This window comes from Tachysurus vachellii, chromosome 5 (genome assembly GCF_030014155.1).
Source record: "Tachysurus vachellii isolate PV-2020 chromosome 5, HZAU_Pvac_v1, whole genome shotgun sequence".
Lineage (NCBI taxonomy): Eukaryota > Metazoa > Chordata > Actinopteri > Siluriformes > Bagridae > Tachysurus > Tachysurus vachellii.
The window spans coordinates 11,558,757-11,583,104 of NC_083464.1; the positions used below are offsets into that span (position 1 = coordinate 11,558,757).

A 24,348-nucleotide genomic window follows, 5' to 3' on the forward strand; every position below is an offset into this window, starting at 1 on the left:
TTAAAGTGAATAATAATGAATATTTCAATACAATCGTACCTCTCAAGGGGTGGGATATATTAGGCAGCAAGAGAACAGTTTTCAAAGCTAATATGTTGGAAGCAGGACAAATTGGCAAGGACTTTGACAAGGGCCAAATTGGTATGCAGGCATTGTGGGGTGTTCCCGATATGCAGTGGGAAGTACCTACAAAAAATTGGTACAAGCAAAGAACTACCAGTGAACCAGCAACAGGGAAATGAACGCCCAAGGCTCATTCATGATGGTGGAGATTGAAGGATAGTCTATCTGGTCCAATCCCGCCAAGGAGCAAATGTAGCACAAATTGAAAAGTTCCAAACAGTGGCTGTTTTCAGCAGGATAATACACCATGCAAGACCGCAAAAAAGGTTTAGAAATGGTTTACGGAACCTGACAGAGTTAAGGTGATAACTTGTTGCATACTGTCATGTTAAAATTTAAAGATCCTTAAATTAGGTATTTGGTATTTGCCATTACCGCTTCCTCCGTACAGTTGTTTCACTCCACAGTTTGCAAAGAAACCTCTGCAGTAAGTGTTTTTAAAGTTAATGAATCCATTAGGCATGTATTTTCACAATTATACAAGTAAATGTTCACAATTATACTGTTCATTTAGACAAAAAAAAGGCAAAATGACTTTTTAAATCTAATGTATGCTGCAATGTATGGCTATTATATGTTCACTATTATTGTTTAAATGTTAGTGTGGTAATGGTGGACCACCGATGGCCTCTGGAAGTGCCACTTGTCATGTAAAAGTTCCAATAATGTGGCTAATATCTTAATATGATAGTAGCACCTGCTACAATATATTGTATTTCCTCAAATTTTATAACACCTACTGTTTGTACACAAACCTCCACTTAATAAAACTAAAAGTGTCTTTTGAATTTAGGGTATTTCTATTTAGACTTTCTCATGCACAAAACCCACTATAAATCTAAAAACAGTAGCAATATAATATAAGTACATGAATCTTTAAAATTAGTCTACAAATCTGATGAATTAGGGAAAAAGACCTACAGATGCAATGTTAGTTTTAAATTAATCCAACTAGAGAAAGTGTTTTGATCGTTGTTTAAAGAATGTTACAGTAAACTGACAATCTGTAAATCTGACAATCTATAGTGTAATAGCAGAAGGAGTGAAAAAGCAGTAACACATCTAATTAAAAGAAGATCTTTAGTATGGTATAAGAATTACAATATTTTGTAGTTACTGGAATGAAATACTTACAGCACTTTGACTTTGTTTATAACGTAAACACCAGAATCATTATTGTTCTACTTGGAAAATGCTTTTGATTCTAGTCGAGCAAGGCTAATATCTGGAAATGAGGGCTGCATTTTTGTGCTTCTCGTATGTTAATTTTGCCTTTGCTTTGATGCTGGTCCCATCATCCCTATAGGTTTGAAAGTAAATGCAAGATGGCTTTGCTCGTTTTGATTGCCATGTCATGACATCAGCAACCAAGCTTCTGAACTGCATCCATCAAATTTTAATTATTATGCAATGAATGAAAAGCTCTGTGTGTGTGTGTTTGTGTATGTGTTACAGAGATGGGCACAGCATTGTACGGGGCTGCAAAGGGCATCGCCATGAGTGACCTCATCACCACAATTACACCCGAGAAGAAGGCAGAGGAGAAGAGGTCAGAAGAGGACGAAGTGGTGCTCGTAGAAAATATGGTTGTGGAGGAGGAGGACGAGACGACCAAGGCTACAGAAGTATCCCAGCCAAGTCCACTATCTCCTGTCCAATTAGACACAAGGGTATGGTGACTCTTAACATTTTGCTACAATTGGAAAATATGTTAGTAAAATTTTTGTCTTGATTTTATTGTAAGATTTTGCAGTTCATGAGTAATTCTACTAAAACATAATGTTTATTACTTTTTAATATCTATATTGAATTCTCCATTCAATTATCATTCAAGTATCAGCAGCTATAAAGAATCTTAAGAGTTAAAGGGTAGCTCCAAAGTGGCTGATTTAGAAGTAAAACTTAATCAGGATTGTTGATCTTAACATGAAGACATTTTTCTAGCAGTAAATCAGAAATTGCAGTACTAAAGCAGGTCCAGAGGAATCCTACGTCATCGCACAAATCCCAGACCAAATCACAAACAATCCCAGATGTCAGCTGCCAGTATTTCCAACTGTATTACACTGATTGCAGGATTATCTCATGGGTTTTATATTAAGAAGAGCAATCACCACATCTCAGTAATGATGTACAGATCAAGATTTACAAAGCTGTCCACTACGAAGCCACAGGATAATTGCAGATGTGTCATTTTTGTTACTACTGATGATTGGCTGTACAGTTGTACGGTTCTTTACAGTAGATTCATAAATGAACAATTGAATTGATTTCATACTGCACTAAATGTGAAATATGTTCATTTTTTCCAAGCTTTCTTCAGTATGTGGGTGTGAACACCTTTTAAAAATAAATTGAGTAGCACATTTATATTCCCTTAACTACTCTAATATTAGGAAATGCTGGGTGCACATAAGCCATTCAGTAAACAGATTTTTATTGGTAACATAATAATCATAATTGGTAGTTTAATACTCAGAAGACCCTGAGAACTCATAAGAATTGAAAGGAAAGGGTTTTTACTTTCTCATTATTAACATCACTTTATGTGAGACATTCAGCCTGGAGCCATAATAAACACTGAGCTATCTCTATTCTATATCCCTTTTATTTGGTCCTTTAGTCCTGATTTAAATTAAAAATTTTAACCTCACTATTGACAGAATTTTATTATTTGTATGATCTATAAGGAATAGAACATGACAGGGTGGTGTGACACTGACAGACACAAGGAATAGTTGACTATTTTTCAATAGCAACACATTTTACACACATTTTATCCATTTACAGTTACATTTATTGTTGTGGAACATCCATTTTGCAAATTAGTTTCTGTTAGTCATTCCCTTAAATCATATTTTTCCCTCTCTTGAAGTTAAGACAAAAAAAATTGCATTTTGTCACATGACAAAGAATCCACAGTGTAATGATGGAGGAGTCGAATTTTTGTGCGGAAAGAGCAGTTTAATAAATTAATCTTGAAAAAATTCAAATTCAAAACATCTGTCAGAAAAGCGGGGTCAAAGAACAGGCAAAGCCACAAAACCTGTAAACACAGTCCATGGGGCAAACAGTACAAAAGGGCAAGATAAAACGCGAAAAATCCATACACAGAATACACAGGCACTTTAACGCAGAGTGAGTTTATCAGGCATGGATATATTATCAGGCATGGATGTAACAGAATCCCCCCTTTAAGAACACATCTAGGTGTTCTTCTTGGCCACCCCCTGGGTCTAGGGCCTGGTCGGACAAGGTGGGGGTATGGGGGGGGCTAACCCAAGATCTCTTCTCAGGGCCGAATCCTCCCCAGTCAACCAGGTACTGCACTTACCCCCTCCTCCTCTAATACCCCTTTTCCACCAAAAAGAACCGGGTGCTGGTTCAGAGATAGCACTGGTGCTGGTTCAAAGTTGGTTCTACTGGCGATCGTTAATGCTCATGGCTTTGAGAACCCACATTGGCATCCAAACTCGGCGAATCCAACGTGTACATGCAGCTCCAATTTGTATAGACAAAGGTTGTAATCGAGAGAGTACATAACACTATTTGATCATTATTTGATCATAATTGTCATAATTATCATAATTGATCATATTGCGGTAAAGTAAAAGTGTATTAAACATTGGTATATTATCAAATGCGCTAACAGTAGCCCCGCCTCCAGCCCCGCCCACAGCCCCTGACACAAGCGGTTCTTAAGTGTAGATCAGCAACGTTTTGGGGGGGGGATAATGTTGCTGTTTGCTGGGTTACTCCTGTAGACAGGTTTAGGAGGGAGACGTGGAAGGATGGGGTAATGTGGTAGCTGGCTGGTAATTCCAACCTCTGGGTAACTGGGGTGATTTGCCTGACAATTTTTAAGGGGCCAACATTAAGGGGTTTAACTTAGGATGGGAGCTTGAGGCATAATTTCTTTATGGAGAGCCAGACCATTTGCCCAGTTACAGTAGGTACAGAGGGCGGGAGTGTAGTTTGCGATTGGACTGTGTGCAAGGTCTATGTATCACCCTCTGTAGGTGTACCTGGGTGCTCTCCCATACCATGCTGCTCCTTTGGTATCACTTGTCTACTGCTGAGATGTTCTCCCGGCTAGGGGAACAGTGGTGAATGATACCCCAGAATCCATTAAAAATGGTGTGAGGCCAGATGCTGTCTGTGTTAAGGAATTTTGAGCATATTTGGGCAATAGGAACCTTCATGAGCAGAAGGCACAGGGGTGGAGTTTTCCTGGATACCCATGGCGCCAGGACAACAAGGCTCTAATCCCACAGCATTAGGCCTCTACTTCAACGATAAAAGGGAGATTGGGGTCAGGTTGGCATAGGATGGGGGCTAAAGTGAATCGCTCCTTGAGTTGATTAAAAGCCAGCTGGGTAGTGTCAGACCTGTAAAGCTTTTTAGGTTTCCCCTTCAGCAGGTTTGTGAGAGGAGCTGCCACTGAACTGTAACCTTGTATGAAGCGACGATAAAAGTTTGCGAACCCTAAGAAGCTTTGCAGTTCTTTTATACTTGTGGGTGGGGGTCACTGCGCTGACCTTGCTCGTGTCTATCTGTAACTCTTGCCGGCTTAGAAGGTGATCGTTTGATTGTGGAATTCGTTTTTCTCCCTTTTGATGTACAGTTTGTGTTGCAACAGTTGCTATAATACTTGGTGTACCTGGGCTATGTGGGGTCCTTTGAATATATCAATGTATCATCTATATCAGTCATATATAGACTATGATACATTGGTTCAGGTGGTCTCTGAAGATTTTGTTGATGAACGCCTGGAACACCACTGAATTTGTTAGCCCATAACAGCATTACTAGTTATTCATAGTGGCCTCGTGAGGTGATAAATGGTCACAAACCAGCTGGTGTCAGGACTTTCTATGGAGGTAAAAGGTAGGGCAAGTGCAGGGTACGTTTCAGGCAATGGAGGCGACAATGGGAGGACCAGCGAATAATTCCCTTATTAATAATTGGGTTATGGACTCGGAGCCAAGAAAAGCCTAGGATGATTTCGTTAGCAGGGGGGAGATAATTAGCAAGGTTCTCTCCTCAAAGTGGAAGAATCCAATCTGGATGGTAAGGGGCAGTGTTTGGTGCATGATAAAGGTTATGGCCTCTGGAGTCTCCACTTACAAAGCGGGACAAAGCGTGTTTGGGGCAGGGGGGCTTGGTTACTCTGATTCACGATGCTACATAGCTAGAACATGGTATAAATATTCTCGAATCCAGAAGCATACAAGAAGTGTCAATACTCAGGCTCTCTCTGGTGAACAAGGGGGAACTATCAGGCATGGAGGTAACACACAGACTGCAAAGCCTTCTGTCCTAAAACCAAAAGACTGCAAAGCCTTTCCTGTGTTCTATACAGATATAACTCCCACTGTTGCAAAATGCTGACAATGTAAACACATAAACAACAAATGTGTCCTTAGAGAAATATAGACCTTATTTACACATTTTCAAGATCTATTTACAGTCTGTGGAAGTCCCTGTGGAAGTTGGTATCATAGAAATGTGTTAGAGCAAGCATGTTCATTTAAATGTGTGATTTGTCTTGTCTGTTACAGAAAATTAATCCATACCGTAATGAATGTTAAGTGAAGGTGATGGCCATCTAGTACAACTATCAGTATTACATGGGTCATATGTCATGAAGCAATTTCGAGAACCACTGTGAAGCCTGTAAAAAATCACCTTTTATTGCGCACTTCTGCTGATTTATTAATGGATAAAATGTAATGAGGTCAATTAAAAAGTAAAGTCATTATAAATTACCACTGTGATTGCCCTTGTCTCAGCGTACTGACAAATATGCAGTAAATACTGAAATACTGTGCAATTTATTCATAATATGTATGTATATACAAGAAATAATAGATTGATTTCTTTCTTTGCATGCTTTCAAATGGATGTGTGTTTGTTTGCACATTACAGACTGATTTTACAGACACTGCTATTGATGGTGAATTGACAGCTACTGAGGTTTGTAATATAGGCTGACGTTCCTGACCCTTTCATACATATCAGCACATTTATTTATTTGTTTGTTTGTTTTCATTAAATATATTTTTATATTTTTTATGTTGTAAGATATTGCATATAGACAACATATTTGAGCCTGATATATTGACGTCTTGCATATTTTTACTTCTTACTCATTGTATTACTGTTAAGAAATTCATATAGTGCTATCTACACAAAGTTTATAAGCTGTGTATCCCTCAGATATATATCTGAGGGATATATGTTCATTCATGAAATGTATGTATATATACACTTCACGAATGAAAATTTCAGTAATTGCATTTCAGTAACTGTTTATTGACATTTTAGCTATGCATCACTATATTGTATGTATTTAGCCTTTTAACCCCTAGATTCCCACTCAGTAGGGAAGCAGACATTACACTTCTAAACAAGAGATTTTCAATTTAGTCGGCTACTGTTATTTCTCACCCTTTTGGCTCATCTAAGAATAATTAATTCTATACGTTTTTTCCAATTATGATACTTAGTTTGCAATGACACTTGTGCTGCATTATCGTTTTGTTGTTTTTTCTCTTATATGACGTTCAATTTTGTGTCTCTTCTTAGCAGTCGGATCAGGAAGACGAATCTGAAATAAGGATCCAGGTGAGAAGACTCTCTGAATGCAATGGGTTTCATTGTAAAAAGACATCAGCCTAGTTTCAGTTGAAGCACCATAATCAGTTTGAGACATTGTATAAAAATGATTACATTTTCATCTTTGTTTAAAAATGACAAAACATTTTATGTGTAAAATTGTGTATATGTGGTTAATACATGATGTGGCACTTGGGATGAGAGATCCATGTGAAGAGAATGTAGCATCTGTACTTCCAGCAACAATATATTACCAGAATGTTAAAAAAGAAAATTCTTCAAAAAAAAAAAAACCTTATCATTTGTGACAGTAGGAAGCTCTCGGTTGATATTTCGATGTGTCTTTCCCTCTGCAGCCCAGTTTTATAAGGAGAATTAAAGGAGAAAATGTGTTTATCAGACATAGTAAACTGATGCTGGAGGTTGGTAAGGAATGAAATATGTAGTGCATGGAGTGAAACAAAACACTAAAAATCAAGTGTTTGTTTGTAGCATGGTTGGTACAGGAGCTCAGCCATAGACTTATGCTGAATTTATTCAACAGAACAGTTGTAATAGGTGTGACATTCTCATAACATTTGCAGTCTCAGATGTGCTTGCAGTTCCGTATTAATGGTGTAATTGGTAGTTTGGCTTGCTTTTTTTACTAACAACTGAGAATATAACTGTATACTGTAACTGTATACTGAGTATATAACTGTAATATATAGTGACCATGCAGCAACCACACTAACAATGGAGAAACTTGTTTTTGTGGATATTACATATGCCGCTAGTCAAAGTATTTGGACACATGGAGTTGTTTCTACATAATGTTACAGTTAAACAAGGAAAAAGGAAAATGTAATTAAATTAAACAAGAAAAAAGGTTTAAGCAAATGTTGCACTGAATTCTTTGTATTTAAGGATGTCTTCCTTGTTCACTATGAGGTTTTAAATGAATGCTTTATTAAAGGCAATTGTGCTTGTTTACTGGAGCGGCCACTGTAAGTTTAATTACCCCAAATGGGCTGCATTGTAATGGGCTGCATTGTAATGAGCTGCATTTCAAATCAAAAACTCTGACCTTAAACTACAAAATATTTACTAATCAAGAAAATCTGTAAGACTGGTATGCAAAATGGACCTTTCACTGGTTTTTAAGGCTACAGTCTAGGGTTCAGGAAAATCTGTTAGTGTTAGTATTTACTATTAGTCTAGAATATTACATACATACAGTATTGCAGTTTGAGACATAACGCTAGATTGTTCAACAGAAGAAGATGACCAGTAAAATGTCTCAATTTTTATTCCTGCTCAATTGTTAGGATAGTGAAAACGGCTAAAATTATTTCATTTAAATGTGGCTTGTCTGAATATGACATCCAGTAACATTACAATCTGTAATACAATACAAAATCCAATTGAGACATTTCCAACACTAAATTGCATTAAAAATTAAAATAAATAAAATAACAATTGTATTTCTCTCGTGACTCCTGTTCTATATCAGTTGATTTGGGTCATGTCGGTCATGACCCTTAGTTTAAGAATCCCTGTATTAGATATTAGATTTTTTTTTGTTTCATATAATATGAGATTTTTTTTAGCACTTTTAATGCTGGTTGTAGTTTAACCAAAATTATATAGTGTATTTAAAGACTTTCAGTTGGTAGTATAACTAAAATCATTTTGATGTGCTTTATTTTAGAAAAATATAATGTTTCACTTTAATGTGTATATTTTATTTTAAAGAATAGAATTGTCTTTTCCACTTTACTGTTAATTTAGTAACATGTTCTTCTTAGACTGTCTTCTCCATCACTGTGTCCTCCTTATTATAGTCTTCTTACCTTTAGTACTTTCATCTTCTTCTCCTCTTTTTCTATTTCTACTCACATTATCACTGAATCATGGTATCAGCATTTAATATGGAATGGAGTAAAGTACAAACTGTGTCAATCTGTTGATTAAAGATCACTGTTAATTGTAAAGAGGAGCAGCTGGAACTGAGTGCAGGAAATGACAGACACCAATCTGTGATTTGTGCATTGACATTTTAATATATTATTATTATTATTATTATCATCATCATCATCATCCCTAGTAATAATTATTTTCTGTTATCTCAGGAGGTGGATAAAACACCCGAAGAGCTGGTAAAACACCAGACCAACATTAGTGAGCTGAAAAGGACTTTTCTGGAGGGGGGCACTAATAAATCAGGTTTAACAGAGTGGGAGAAGCGTCTCTCCTCATCCCCCCTGCGATCCCCCCGGCTGGACGAGGCTCCTATGATTGAACCCCTAGTGCCTGAGGATGTAAGTAATGTACTGCCCCAATCAGTCAGCTAGCATTCAGGCAGATATAGTATTTTTTATGATGGGCCATTTTGATGCTGCGTCTCACACACAAATTACTTTCTTATGAAACATTTTCAAGATGACGTGCAGGTTACTAAATGTACCTAGTAAAAGCTGAATTATTCCCAGAGCTCTTAACCTTGAGGCATTAGAGCTGTGACCGCCACAGCTGACAGATGCTGGGAAAATGATTGGGGCTTGTTTAAAAAAAGAAAGAAACAAGCTCTATGGATTGGATCGGAATGAATGCTGAAGATAAGAGCGAACAATGATTTACTGATTTTCTTGAAGATTGTCGCATTAAATTTTGCTGCATGGCTATAAATAAGGTTTCATCAAATGGTTCACATAAAGACAGTGAGATGGGAAGTAAAGATAGTCTCAAGCAGCTTCACATAACCATTTCAAAGGAGGAATCATTTTCATCTCCACAGAGATTGCAAGATGTCTTCTCTTGATTCTGTAGCACATAAATGGAAAAATTAAAAACAAACAATGTATGAAGAAAAAACGTGCTTTATTAATCACACTTGTTATCAAAGCTCAGTTTTCACAGCACGCAGAAATCACCAGATTGTAGCCAAATTATATTCTCAGTATGACTGCGAGGCATGTAGCCATGTAAGTGACAGCTGCTGCTTAGGTTGCAATCTTCCATAAACGTTATGTGAGTGATTTTCAGAATATGATGAAACCTGCCTCTTATAATAATTTTATCATGATGTAGTTTAAAACTTTTCCAGATATCAGTGTATAACTTTAAAGGTCCCCAGAAAATAAAAAATGGTCATTATTATTGTGTTCACTGTTATAACTGTAACTGATCTAATGACCTGTGCTTATTACATTAGTGACAATGATAAAACTCCAGTGATGTAAAACAATTGCAAAACAATGACAAAATGACATTTAAACAAGTGAGAATATCTTAAATGTAGTCCAATTTATTTTATATTTCCTGTTATATGATTACAATAAATCAAATGAAAGATTATTAAGCATGTTTCTCTGCATTTTGAATAATTTCAAGTTTAAACTGTTTTTATTCTTTTGGCAGATAATTCTGCTTCTTCTCAGAAATGTTTAGAATTAGAAAAATTATTTTCCATTAGAAAAAAAAATCTATTAGAACAATCTAGATTGCTTAACAAGGCTTCGCAATCTTATATTGGGTTTATTGGGTTTATCTAATGTGTCTTCCACTAAGATAAATGTAATATGTAGATATTTTGTCATGCTTTATCATTTTGTCATGTATATTAATACATTATTTATCATTCATTTAAAGCTAATTTTTAGAGCACATAAATAGAAACAGAAACATATCTAAATTTTAAAAGTTTACTCATCCTCTTATACTTTTAAGTTATGCAGTATGTACTTTAAAATAACAGTGAAATATAAGGTCACTCTCGCACTGTAAATCTCTTTGAGCATCTGATATCACTCTCTTTCTGGACTTCATTCAGACCAAAGAGGATTCAGTAGCAGTGGCTGAGAAGGTGGAGATTGATAGAGGTACAGAACAACTGGACAGCCAGGATGACAAGAGAGATGATGTGGTAGGTGAATTTATAATTTTCTTGTCATTTGTATGTTTCAAATCTTACCTGACCAAATACATTGTCCTGAGTGTGCTTTAAAGTCTGAGTTATTGCATCTCCTCTTTGTAAGCAGGCAAAATATCTGATTGCGTTCTGAATCTAGTCCAGTTTTACTGAATACATACAGTATAAAGATTGTTTAAGATCTTTTAAAGATCTATCAGCATGTGTTAGTGGCTACTGACTTGTATGTTGGCTGTAAGTGTGTCTTCCACTTCTCCTACAGAGGTGCTTAACATGCCTTTCTGTATCCTATATGTAGGAGTCTGATGGTTGGGTAATTATAAACAAGGTTCCACCTAAGGTATCTGAAAAGAAAAACATAGTCAGCTACAAAGTAGTGGGCATTACTAACGCTGTTACTGCTGACGAGGCTTTGGGAGACGTAGCTCTCAAAAAGGCATCAGCCATACAACAGGAAGTACGTGAAAAGGCTTTCGCGCTCGGCAAGTCCTATGACACAACTACAGGGAAGATCGTGACCAACGCAAAAGATGATTTTCCTTCTCCGACAGTAGTGAAGAAGTTCTCAGATCAAAGTAGCACCACAACTGTGAAGATCATACCGGTCTCCACTGAGAAGCATGACCCTGCAATCCTGACAGACACAGAAGGCATAACAGAACCAGTGATCACAGTTAAGGAAGCAAGCACCCCTTCTCCCTCTGAGACTACAGGTGTTGTGAAAAAGGTGGTGGAAACTGAAGAGGTGAAAAAGGCTGAGGTGAAGCTGCTTACAGATTCCTCAGTGATGGAGGCAATCACCCCTACACCCAGATCACCTCTAAGGTCCCCTCTTAGATCTCCACTCAAATCTCCATCGAAATCAGTGGAATTGGTTGTGAGCCCCAGTCCAGGCCCAATTGTAATCAAAACATCTCCAACAGCCAGAGTGGTAGTATAACACCAACACTGATAATACCAGCACTGTGCTTCCCACATGGCACCCTTCAGCTTCTCAGGCCTGGCTTTCCAAAATAATTACCATTACTTAAAGGCCAGCGCTTTGCAGTGTCAATTCATTATTATGAATGGTCTCAAAATATATTGTGTTCCTTTGTCTTGTGTTTCTTTTTACTTTTTATGACTCAAATACCTGTTTGTGGAATTTGATGTCACTTCTACTTTAAAACCTGAGCCTGCTGCTTTTATTGAGGCTAGCTTTGACCCGCTTCATTCTGCACACAAATGAGCAGCTTATTTTTTTTCTCATTTATTTATTTTTTTATTTTACTTACACTTTTTTAAAACAGACTTCTTGCTGCCAGTCACACATGCAATGTCTTTGGCTTCAATCACAGATTGAATGATGGCAGATTTTCCTTTTATGTTCCTTCTGATGTTTATGCTGCTTGATGTGAAATGATGAGGGCTTTATTCATAAGAGGGTACTAAATCCCACTGGAAACTGATGTAACTCAACTCTTTTTAGGGCTTTTGTGATCTGAAATTCATCTGCAATGAAAGGGAAAAGACAGTGTATCAATTAAACTCTAAAATGCCAGTTCGCACTTATTGCTTACTAAACAATTGACCGTGACAATCTAGGAAGATTGATTTATATTTGAACCTCTTTAAATGTTCTGGATATCTGTCACTGGAAACATATTGAAACATACAGGCAGTTAGATTACTTGTTGGCTGTGGAAAATAAGGAATTAATTGCCTCTCTTATGAATAACCCAAACTGAATATGCTAGATTTTGCCAAATGTCTCAGAGCTTCACTCGGCACAATATTCCAGTCTGATGTCCTTGTTTCCAAAGTTTCCAGTCTGTGTTTTGCTAAATGGTGTGTGTATGTATGTGTGTATGTATGTGTGTATGTATGTATGTGTGAGTGTGTGTGTGTTCATTTTAACCCCTTACCTGCGTGTTTGTATGTGGCTTTTGTGGGTCTTTGCCCAGCCTAAGCCCACATTTGAAGAGATGTCCCCGGAGCTCACTGCTCTGTTAAAGTCTGCTCATGAACATATCAGCACCTGGTCCTCCTCCTCTACAACTACTGGGCAAACCCTGGCCATCCTTAAGGTGGACTACATTAGAGATATCATTCTAAAGTTTTAAGCTTGTTACAACAGCCATACCATGCAGTTTGATCTAAAGAATAGGATACAATTTCTATGGCTGTTTACAATATAATAGCTGTAATAATATAACATTAAATGTTCTGATTTTATAGGGCCTTTTTTTATTCACAGAGCTTTTGCATCCTAGCCTAGTGCCTGCTTTTATAGGGTTCTGTGTCCCCTTGTCCTTGTAATGTTTCGTCTATAGCCTTTTTTGTCCTTCCATTATGTATTGACAGATTTATTGCTTGGAGTACCAGCAGAGGCAGCAGACGATTTTGTATTCAAAGTCACATTAGCCGTGTGTAATTTTTGCATTCTTGAGGATCAGAGAACATTCCTAGTGTCTTTTCAAATGTAATATATCTCTAGTGAATCTGTCAAATATGTGCACTAAACATAAAAGCTGTTTAGAAGGACAGGTGTTAACTAGCTTTTAATTATTTAATGAAATGTTAATTTTAGTTAGTTGCATCATTCTGTTTACTTCTTAATGCACAAATGTAATATCTTCTCTCTGCATTAATTTACAAATACTTTTGACTAAATTCAACTGTCCCATCAAATGCCTTTAGACTTTTCTTAGACATGAGTTTTAAGTAATTCTTTAGAAACATCATTACATAATGTAGCTTTTTTTAAGCTTTTTAGGTAAATGAAATTATTATTTAGCATGTATGATAGTTTTATTTTCTTGAATAAAATATTATAATAAAATATTTTCATTCAAGCTAATATTGTTTAATTATTTGTTGGATGGCATATGCTTCATTTGCATGTGTTTTATGTTTTATTGTAGACATCTACCGGATCTGAGAGGACTCAACAGCTAGCAGATACACAGAAGCTTCCAGAAAAAGACCAGCCAAGGGAAGAGGAACAAGCAGATGAACCACAGCAGTATACCGTATCGAAAAAGTCACAGGTAGAGGCACTTATTTCTCCAGAAGCGTTGGAGCCTGGTGTCTCTAAAATTACCTATGATGAGCCCAGTAGCTCTGTGCATGTCTCAGACCATTCTACATCAGACAGTGACACACAGTCTGACAAGGCCAACAGTGAATCAAGCAGCATGGCAACTGCTGAATTCAACATGCCCATATCCTCTATGGGTAATGCCCTCAGTTCCATGACCACTCAGCCCCTGTCTCCCAGTGACAGCGAGTCTGGTGATGAGAGTTTTTCTCTGTCTACTGATGATGATGATCCAGCTTCTGGAGACCAGTCACCCAATATGACACTCTGCTCTACTATCATCCTGTCGGAGCAGAGGGGAGATGCTGAGGGTCACAGTGAGGAGGTAGAACTCCATTTTTTGTGGTGTCTTTGACCCTATAATCCACAAACCAGTACCCAGGCTTCTGCTTCCAATCCTAACCCTAAATCCCCTACACTGCCCATGTACTGTCATTTGAGCCAGTAGTTCCAGTTTGTAGCAGTATCTGTGTGTGCATCACTGTGCTGCACTGAGGGTTATGTCTAAATGAAGGTTTTATTAATGTGCCCAAAATGGTGAACAAGAGCTTTTCAGCTTTTTAAATGTGTGACCACCTCTGTGTTTAAGAGCACACACTCTTCACATATTTTATTCTACCTATACTGAAGCACTATGAAACAAATGCTAATAACATCCTATTATTGTATTATTTGTTTTATTTGTACTTCGGAATCTATTTAGTGAGCTTGATGGGAACTTTATGTAGTATAACTTTCTTGTTGTATTTTCATTCACACACAAATTTCATCCGCAGAAGATGAGATGAGCATAAAGATGACTTTAATGCTGACAGCCTTATTTATAAACAGTTTTGCTGTCATTAAATTAACAGTGGCAAACTCTAAAAGATCTACAATGTGATAGACACAAACTTTACTCCCAACTTGTGAGTGTAATTGTAACTGCACTTTTTTTTATATTTCTAAGAACTGTTTGAGAGAGATGAGTGACCTATAAGAGCATCACACTTTTTTAATGTAGTTGGACTCTATAGTTTTCTAATAAATAGGTTTGGCGTATGCGTGTGTGTTCCTATCCATGCCATAACGAAAGTTGACATAGGATGTGTCCTTTGTGAGCTTTGTGTGTATGTGAGAGAAAAGTGTTCAGACTTTTTCTTTTTCTTTTTTTTTTTAAGGTTTCATCACTGCTCCAAACAGGGGTCATAACATTTAGCAGTGCGTTGTCAGGTGAGACGGAGAGACTGGAGTCACAGGAAATGCCAGTGGTCCATACGGAAATGAAGACCATAACATATGAGGCTCTAAAGGTACACAGCTACTCTGCAGGGATAAGAAACACATCACAGCATATTTTAGCATGTAGAGACAGACTGAAATGGTGAAGATGTTACACTGGGTCTCTATGCACTTGCTTAAAGTAAAAAAAAAAATATATATATATATATATATATATATATATGTATATATATATATATATATATATATATATATATATATATATATATATATATATATATATATATATATATATATGTGTGTATATATATATATATACATATATATATATGTATATGTATATATATATATATATACATATACATATATATATATGTATATATATATGTATATGTATATATATATATATATATATATATATATATATATATATATATATATATATATATATATATATATATATATATATATATATATTCAAACTGTTTGTATTGTTTTAGATGCATAAAAATAATTTTTTATCATTTTAAAATGTTAGAGGAAAATGTAATGCACTAAAAAAAAAAACAAAGCCAGCATAATTGACCTTTATCTAAATGGCATTAATGCTCAATTCCGATTTAGTTTTGTCCTTAATAGGGTTGTGGAACTGTGCTGCTGTATGAATGCTTACGTACTATTTTAATCACTGTTTTAAACACTTCTGTGTTAACTTAGAATAATCCACCAATCAAAAATATACAATCAACAGCAGTCGGGTGATCCGAAATTGTCACTAAGTAAAACAAGCTTGATAAATTGTACTGGGGAAAATTAACTGTAGTTAGCAACTGTACACCTACAATGTAAACCAACAGAATAGGCATGTCTAATAAAGTGACCAGCAAATGTACACAGTGCATCATACAGTATAGCACCATACACACACCATCATTCTGCTACTTCTGCTTTGGTCCTGCAGTGGTCTCTTTTCATTAACTGAAGGCAAAGAAGATGATTCTGCACAGTTATAGACAGACTGCAGTGACTATATGGACAGCAGGCATATGTTAGGTTGTGTGTACACAACAGGTAATTTGGAACAGGTGAATCTCAGGAGGTTGGGAGACCAGGGAGGCAGAATGCTGGGGGGAGAAATATTCAGGAGCAGAGATAAGCCTGGAATGTGAATATGTGAATGGCATTTTCTCCATCTGTCTCATGCAGTCTAACACACCATTGCTTTCTCTTGTTGACAGGGTGATACAGAAGGTGACACAGAGCCAGGGATTCTGATGAGTGCTCAGACCATCACCTCTGAAACTACCAGTACAACCACCACCACACATATCACTAAGGTACAGCCAGCTTTTTCTTTCTCATTTTCTGCTTGTACTTTCTCATGTTTGTTAAATCATTTATTAACGATGTACTGGTGTACAATATAAAAATAAAAATACATCCATATTCAAAAAAAACATTGACTCATTAGATTTGGGCTTGTAGTGATGCTGCCCTTCAAGATTATGTGTCTTCTTGATGGATTATAGTGCATGAAATAAATCGTCCTTGCTCATCTCAGCTGTGAGATATTATTCAGTTCAATTCAATTTCCTTTCTGTAGTTCTTTTAACAATAAACCTTGTCACAAAGCATGGAAATCTAGATCTAGATCCCTAGATCCCCAGTGAACAAACCAAAGGCAAAAGAGAAAAGGAAAAACTGAGACGACATGAAAAAAACTTGAGCGAAACCAGACTCAAAAGAGAATGAGCTTATTAGATTATTATTATTATTATTATTATTATTATTAAATTATTAGGATAATTAATAAATTAATATGAATAAGCATAGGACAGTCTTCAAGATTACAGCAGCAGTTCAGAAGATGTGCTCTTTTGACAGGAGAGATGATGTACGCTTTCTCCCCGGCAACAAAAGCAACACTAGCGAACAATGTGTGTCTGTAAACTTCATGTATGCAGAAAAGGATAGATAGCACTTTCCTCTGAATGAGTTTGAAAAAAGTAACTGGCTGGCTTCACATTTCTCAGAGGAAACATGAGTTGATCTTCACCCTGCACTACTAGTAGTCCAAGCCTTTCAGGTTTTCATGTGGAACCATCTTATAAAGTTTGTGTGTGAGAAAATAAATGGATGGATGGATGGATGGGTGGATGGATGGATGGAAGGATGGATGGATGAACCTCCACAAGAAACAATTCAGTAATTTAACAAAATATAAACAAATGGTTAAGTAATGACCTCATGGCTTTTTGGCAAGTGAAAGTTCTATTATTTTGCATGTCCTAAATTTAAACATCAAATAGTTGCTTTTTGGCTTATTGTAAATGTCTTTTCCATGTGTTCTCTTTTGCTGACAGACTGTGAAGGGAAGTGTTTCAGAAACCCGGATTGAGAAACGTATTGTCATCTCAGGGGATGCAGACATCGACCATGATGAGGTGAGAATCACACCATTAATTCACACAGAACAGCTGCTTTAGCCGAGACACTGCTTCTGCAGTTTTAACACATTACAGGATTCTGAGGACCAAGTCCTCTTAAATACTTACTCTGCGCTAACTCTGAGCAATATTATTACGTATACTTCTTAACACTTCTCTGTATTATTTGGTGTCCTCCAATAATGCTCTTCCTTAAAAGTAAATGAAATTACATTTACACTCCAGCTATTTATATTCTCTATACACAGTAAACTTCTTCCATTTATCATTTTGATAAGACATAATTCTTATTACTTGCATTCCCACAACCTCTTTGTGTTGCCGTTATGGGGTGCCATTGGGGGCCAGGCCCTGGCTCAGGCCATTAAAGAAGCCAAAGAGCAGCACCCCGACATGTCAGTGACCAAAGTAGTGGTCCACAAAGAGACTGAAATCACACCAGAAGATGGCGAAGAGTGATGCAGGTAAGGGAAGAGCCAATCACAAAAAATGCTCTTTAACTTGGCTGACTGCAAACTAATGTACAGCTTTGCCAATGCTCCAACCCTCTAGGAGCTGCCATTCTAACTCCTGTCAATTTTTCTGCATCTGAATCCCATAAATAGATGCTCTGAAGACAAATCTTGTTTCCCTCATAATGATCATGCTGGACATTTTGAAACTAGATGTATATATATATATTTTTTTTTTTGTTGGTATGTTTGGTTTTGCTTCATGGTGCTTTGACAATAAGGAATGAAAGTGTTGCTTTGTGGCTGCTGCTGAAGTAAACCTTCACAGAGCTATTGCTTTTTATCAAGCAAGAAGAAGGGTGTCCTCTGCTGGACATGAGTAGTAGTACAGTTTACTTCAGGTAAATATGGCCGTAAATAAATGATTTAATGACGTATACATTTACATCATTTGATATTTCCTCCAAACTATCCTTTAATCGATTTTCAAATAAATCAGTAAAATTAGTCAATAATTGTGTCAAGTTAATTAATGGATATATTGAAAGCTTAGCTAGTTTGTTTGCTTTTTACTTTTTAAATATATTGGTGGATTTAATGATAGATGCTTTTTAAATTTGTTTGTTATTCTTGATTGGTATTTCTTATTGTCAAATATTGTGCAAGCATGTGTTAAGAGGCCAATAAAAGCAATAATTATGCATGGCAATTTCAGTATATACCATTGTTTATGCTCTCAGTGTGTTTAATCTTCTGCACACTCATAGACATGTGCTGTTGTACTGTATGTCATGCTTCGCTGTTGATAAAATGGTATATTCATCATTCACATTATGTCAATGGTAAAATGGTATATTCACCATTCACATTATGTCCTGCTTCATCCTTTTTATGAAATAATATGCTAAGCTTTTGCCCATGTGTTTGTAGGATTAGTATGTCTTCATATTTTTCTCACCTACACCATGGGAATTAAAGGACATTTTGGAGATGCTGCCAAAGGAAACAGCACTACAGACACATCAATGGATATAACTTCATCTGAGTACTTCTGGAGTCACCTTCTAACAAACACATGCTCACGCTGACCTGCAACACTTGCTTACAGATCTCCTGGCTAGCCTGGTCCAGCACTGGTCAACGGCACTGCATGACACGGGATCAACACCTTTTCTATAAAGAAAATAAACGCTAAATAAAATGTAGGAAATGCTCAATGACCGCAGTGTAAATTTCAGTCTCCTCTCCACACTCCTACTGAAGGAGAAAAGAAAGTATGTGGCCAGAATTTTGAAAATAGTACTGATATTATGACCTACATTTTATTTATTAGAATACTTCTCGATACAAGAAGATAAGACTAATAATAATAATAATAATAATAGACTGCATCTGTATGAGCTCCAGTATTTAATCATGCAATAGGTGTGTCATTGAGTTCAGTCACCATGTCCTGTTCCAGCCACCTCGACCCCTTCTCTGACATGTTCATGCTGAATGTATGTGTGAGTCACAATATGAATGATGTACACTTGCTTTACAAACAATGCATATTAGAAAAAAACGTTTTTACAAGATATATGGCATTTTTTTTATGTTTTTCCTTCATTTTACTCAATGAAATTTCCAAATTTTCAGTGAAATGAATGCACTGTGACCGTTTGTCACTGACTCCTTGCTACCAATGATGGCTTTGCAAGGTGACATCTGCCCCAGTCTCTCTTTTTAAGTCATTTCCCAAAAATGTCATTTTGCCCCAGGTGGCATAACTGAGCCTTAAATTGTACAAACTGAACAGAGAATCAGAAACATCACAACTGATGTGGTTTTTAATCTTTCTATTTCTGTTTCCTCTTTGTCTTCTTTTTCTCATTATTACTATGATTATTATAATTATATTTGTTGTTGTTAGCCTGTGTGTGTCCAAAATTATCATGCTGCCATGTGCTGCACTTCACGTTGAATGTGTTTACCACAAAAGCTCAATAAAAATGTTTAAAATGTTTTTGCAAGATTTATTGGGTTTCATTTTCTAAACAAAAGGCTACTGTGCAAATTACTGTATAAATATTGCATTCATGGGGGGCACGGTGGCTTAGTGGTTAGCATGTTCGCCTCACACCTCCAGGGTTGGGGGTTCGATTCCCACCTCCGCCTTGTGTGTGTGGAGTTTGCATGTTCTCCCCGTGCCTCGGGGGTTTCCTATGGGTACTCCGGTTTCCTCCCTCGGTCCAAAGACATGCATGGTAGGTTGATTGGCATCTCTGGAAAATTGTCCCTAGTGTGTGATTGTGTGAGTGGATGAGAGTGTGTGTGTGTGCCCTGCGATGGGTTGGCACTCCGTCCAGGGTGTATCCTGCCTTGATGCCCGATGACGTCTGAGATAGGCACAGGCTCCCCGTGACCCGAGGTAGTTCGGATAAGCGGTAGAAGATGAATGAATGAATGAAAATATACAGCATTGTCAGGAATGACTATATTGCAGCTACTTTCATAAAATACATTTACATTTTCATGTCAATGGCAGAATCGGCATTGATTAGTACAGCGTTACAAACAAACATGACTACTGAAGACTACAGTCTCTAACAACTGTCACAAACTCTCCAGTTCACCTTTCCACTGATTGCACATTCATGGACTCATGTACACAATTACTGTCAACAGTAAATAAGGACATTAATTTCATCACCTCTTATCTTACACCTCTGATTCTAAGCCTTTTTTCTTGCCAGAATGTTTGATGTTGCCCTGGTTACTCACATCACCTGTCTACTGACTATTTTGATTTCAGTCTTGATTACATTTATGTATTTGTTTTTCTATTGTAGTAATAAAACTACAATTGACAGTCCTGCAGTCGTATTGGACTTAAATGGTCACCAATTTTGCAGAGTGCCTTACTACAACACCACCTACAAAACAGCTCCTGTGTTTCTGCTGTGTTGAAAATGATTCAACACTAAAATAACACCTGGGCAGCGGGGGTTCCACAATGATCCCTTTTCATTCTCAGATGGATTAGGGGTTAGCTAAGAAATTGTGCACAGCAATAAAAGGGGCACAGTCAGTAACAGCATAGGTATAATTCACACTTGTATGGTAATTATACCTGTTATAAGAGACAATGAGAGTAGATACAAAATAGCGTACCTAATAAACTGGCAACTGAACATATGTTTCGAATTGGAAACTTGTAGGAGAGTCAAGCATTAATATTTCAGAAACTCTTTAGCCTTTTTGCAATAAATGGCTTGGACACTGCTCAAAAAAATTAACGGAACAAATAAATATTACATTGGACATTGTTTAATTTATTGAAACCAAAAAAATGTGATAATGGACAATGGAAAACAAAATCATTAACCCAGTAAAGGCTGGATTCAACATCACAAAAAAAATAAAAGTTAAAAGATTAAATTACAGGCTGATCCAACTTGCACGAATCTCATCATGGCAACTCAAAGGGTGCACTCCTGACAACTTCTGGGCATACTCTTGATGAGATGTGCATGGTATCCTGGGGTATCTTATTTCAGTACCTAACAGCAGTAAGGGTATCTTTGGCTAGAACTGGAAGTATATTCTTGCCATACCATCACTGGCACACCCACCGGTCATGCTGGATGATTTTGCAGGCAGCATAATGTTTCTCACAGCATCTCCAGACTCTTTCACGTTTGTCCCATATTCCCATTGAGAGCCTGCTCTCATCCATGAAAAGAACAGGGTGCCAATGCGGACCTGCCAGTTCTGGTATTCTCTGTGAAAATGCTAATTTAGCTGCAAAGTGCTGGGCTGTGGGGACCTGTGCTCATTTCCATTTTTTCCATTTTTGAGTGTTGTTTTGTTGTTTCCTCTTTGGTTCACCTGTTGTCACTTTCATTTGCAACAAAGCAGGTGAAACTGAATCAAAATAACTTAAACTTCCTAATTGAACAGATTGATATCCCTGAAGTTTAAGTGATTTAGTGTTATACTGTGATGATTAACTGTTTCCTTTATTTTCAAGCTGTGTAGATCATATTTAATCTTTTATGTAAAACCGTAGTGAAATCTTTTTTAATATTTAAAAAAATCGACATTAGGTTCATGTTGATTAAGACAATCGATTTTCATGAGCTAACTTTGGACTTTTTACATTTTGTAACGTACTCCAGAGTTCAAGTTTCATTTTCTCTGTCAAAGGCAACAGCTGTATGTCATTATGCTTTCAAATGTACAGAAACTGAGGGACCTACAGTAGGCACCTTTTCAGTCCTCTGAAACAACACAGCTGATGCTAAGGTTTGCTAGTACTTGTGGATGTGTTAAGGTTTCAAGACTAGTGGATGCTGTGCACCACGTCTACAGTTTCTCCATCTGCATGTGGTTCCTGGACTTCCTGAAGTCAGTGAAAGTTCTTGGTTTTCTTGGGGTAGAACATCAAGTGATTGTTGTATTGCTAGGTTCTGTACTTCCTCAGACTCATGGTCTAATTACTAGTCTAATCATTGGTGCATTAGTACCATTGGCTTAAAGATGGGTGTACACATGCTTGCACACACAACCACACATAAAACACACACATCTCTGATTACTCCATAAAACTCCATGTAAAAAAAGCCTGAAAATAAGCTTTTTTTGCACAAGCCTGTGTAATGGGTCAATAATAATCTGTGTAATTTGGCCCAATTTTTTGGTCAACAGTAAAGGGAATTTTACCTCTTCTTAGCTGAGGGAACCATAAACAAACAAGAATGCATGTTTTTTTCATGCCATGGCCGTGCAATGAAAAAACGTGGTTATAATAGCAGGCAATGGGGAAAAACAGCCCTGATATGTAGTAATAAAAAAATAAAATCTAATGCTGCACAAAAACAAACAATGCATAAAAGTTAATGTTTTTAATAATCTTTGACATATTTAAGACTGTAATATTTATATATTAAATATAAGTCATTTTTATGTAAATAAAATCAATAATGAAATGACTAATCACTAAGACATCACTAATTAATTAGTAAATAAAAAAGTACTTTTTTTTAAAGGTTTTGATTAACAGATTTATGCAACAAAAATTTGAAAAAATATTAATCTGATATATTTACATATAAGTTTAATTTAGTGTACATTTTAGGTCACGAAAATCATGACAGTGTCCACAAGGGTTAATGGTAATGGTGTTAGAAGCATGACTGCAGCGTTCAATGTGATCCAGAATAGTGTGTTTGATAATTGCCATGGTGTCATTAGTGGATCTACAGTATTTGTCTGATGAGGGCTGGTAGAACAATGCTCTTTATGTAGAACTTAATAAAATCTTAATATTTTAGATTATATAATTCATATTTATATTTCACTGTGAATACCCTTTTGAGAGAAAGACTTTTACAGAAAGTACATTTAGATATATAAATAATTTATTTATTGTTTTAACTAAGAACACCTTACAAGCTATTACAACATGTAGGTTTCAGTTAACAATGCAAAGTAAATGCAGTGGTTTTGGAAACCTCTTGGGTAATATCCTTCTAATAAGCAATCATAATGAACATGTACAATTTCATGAATGCGGATCAACTAGAAACTGAGATTTTTGTCTCTGGATACAGAAACTTTTTCAGAGATTTGTGTTCATTCAGACACAAGAACATTAATGAGGTCAGGCACTTATGATGGGTGAGGAGGCCTGGTATCCCAAAGGTGTTTTGTGAGTTTGATTTCGGGTCTTGATGTACTACATCAGCTTTGGCAAACTATGTCTACATGGACATTGCTGTGTGCAGATGAAACAGGTTTTGGGTCTTGAAAACTATGGCTTTACAGGTTTTAAGTCATTCTGTGCAATTGTGTGCTTTCAAATTTGTTTAAGGAAGACTTACATATGGGTGTTCTGGTCAGACGTCCACATTCATACAGCATACAAATGAGAAAACAAGCTTTTCAGGTATATGTGACGTGACGTCATTATGTCAAGAAGGTCAAGCTTACATCCTTTATCTGAGTTGCCAAATTGTGTCCAATGGCAGGTGGACAAAAATAATTTTCCTGTTATTTCTATATTTATATAAGTATAGCTAAAGAGGAGATGAATTGTAGATGCAACCTATGGATCAAAATGGTCTTGACTCATGAATGCATGGAGGTTCAGATAATAATAAAAAAAACAGCTATTTCAAAAGATGAACCAAAGAAGTTGCTTTTTTATTACACTTCTACTTTTTTGGTCGTTATAGATATACAAGGGTGGAGAGTTTTACAAAGAACGAGGGCATGATTTGTGTGATATTGTGACACAGAAATCTTGACACTGTTCAGCTCTCTCTGTTACAGTGGCGCGCAAACTGCGTGCACTTTCATTTCCCGCTCGTGACAGTCTTTCGCGCCGCCAGCAGCTCCGTATCCGCGCTCCAGAGATTCATATTCACCAAACTAACGCAAGCTGAGCTGCCGCTTGCACTGAGTGTGTGCCGCTTTGCGCTGTTTGCGTAAGTGCGCTGGCTGGCGGCACGGCTG

General features: G+C 36.7%; 1 protein-coding gene across 23 annotated transcripts in view; it reads left to right on the plus strand.

Moving 5' to 3' along the window:
• Positions 1-19,855, plus strand: part of epb41l3a (erythrocyte membrane protein band 4.1-like 3a) — a 76,460-nt gene extending 56,605 nt beyond the window's left edge. For 6 of the 23 annotated variants that reach the window (XM_060869728.1, XM_060869726.1, XM_060869730.1 and 3 more), the window contains 14 exons: positions 1,579-1,793; positions 6,052-6,099; positions 6,715-6,750; positions 7,098-7,163; positions 8,853-9,041; positions 10,553-10,645; positions 10,950-11,582; positions 12,595-12,717; positions 13,555-13,680; positions 14,891-15,022; positions 16,190-16,288; positions 17,315-17,395; positions 17,747-17,862; positions 18,781-19,855. In XM_060869728.1, coding sequence (XP_060725711.1) covers positions 1,579-1,793; positions 6,052-6,099; positions 6,715-6,750; positions 7,098-7,163; positions 8,853-9,041; positions 10,553-10,645; positions 10,950-11,582; positions 12,595-12,717; positions 13,555-13,680; positions 14,891-15,022; positions 16,190-16,288; positions 17,315-17,395; positions 17,747-17,857 — 1,952 coding nt within the window. In that variant the 3' untranslated portion in view covers positions 17,858-17,862; positions 18,781-19,855. Of the gene's footprint in view, positions 1-1,578; positions 1,794-6,051; positions 6,100-6,711; positions 6,751-7,097; positions 7,164-8,852; positions 9,042-10,552; positions 10,646-10,949; positions 11,583-12,594; positions 12,718-13,554; positions 14,056-14,890; positions 15,023-16,189; positions 16,289-17,314; positions 17,396-17,746; positions 17,863-18,780 lie in introns of all 23 variants that reach the window. The other 17 variants (XM_060869744.1, XM_060869734.1, XM_060869732.1 and 14 more) reach the window with 16 other exon arrangements.
• The last annotated feature ends 4,493 nt before the right edge of the window (positions 19,856-24,348 follow it).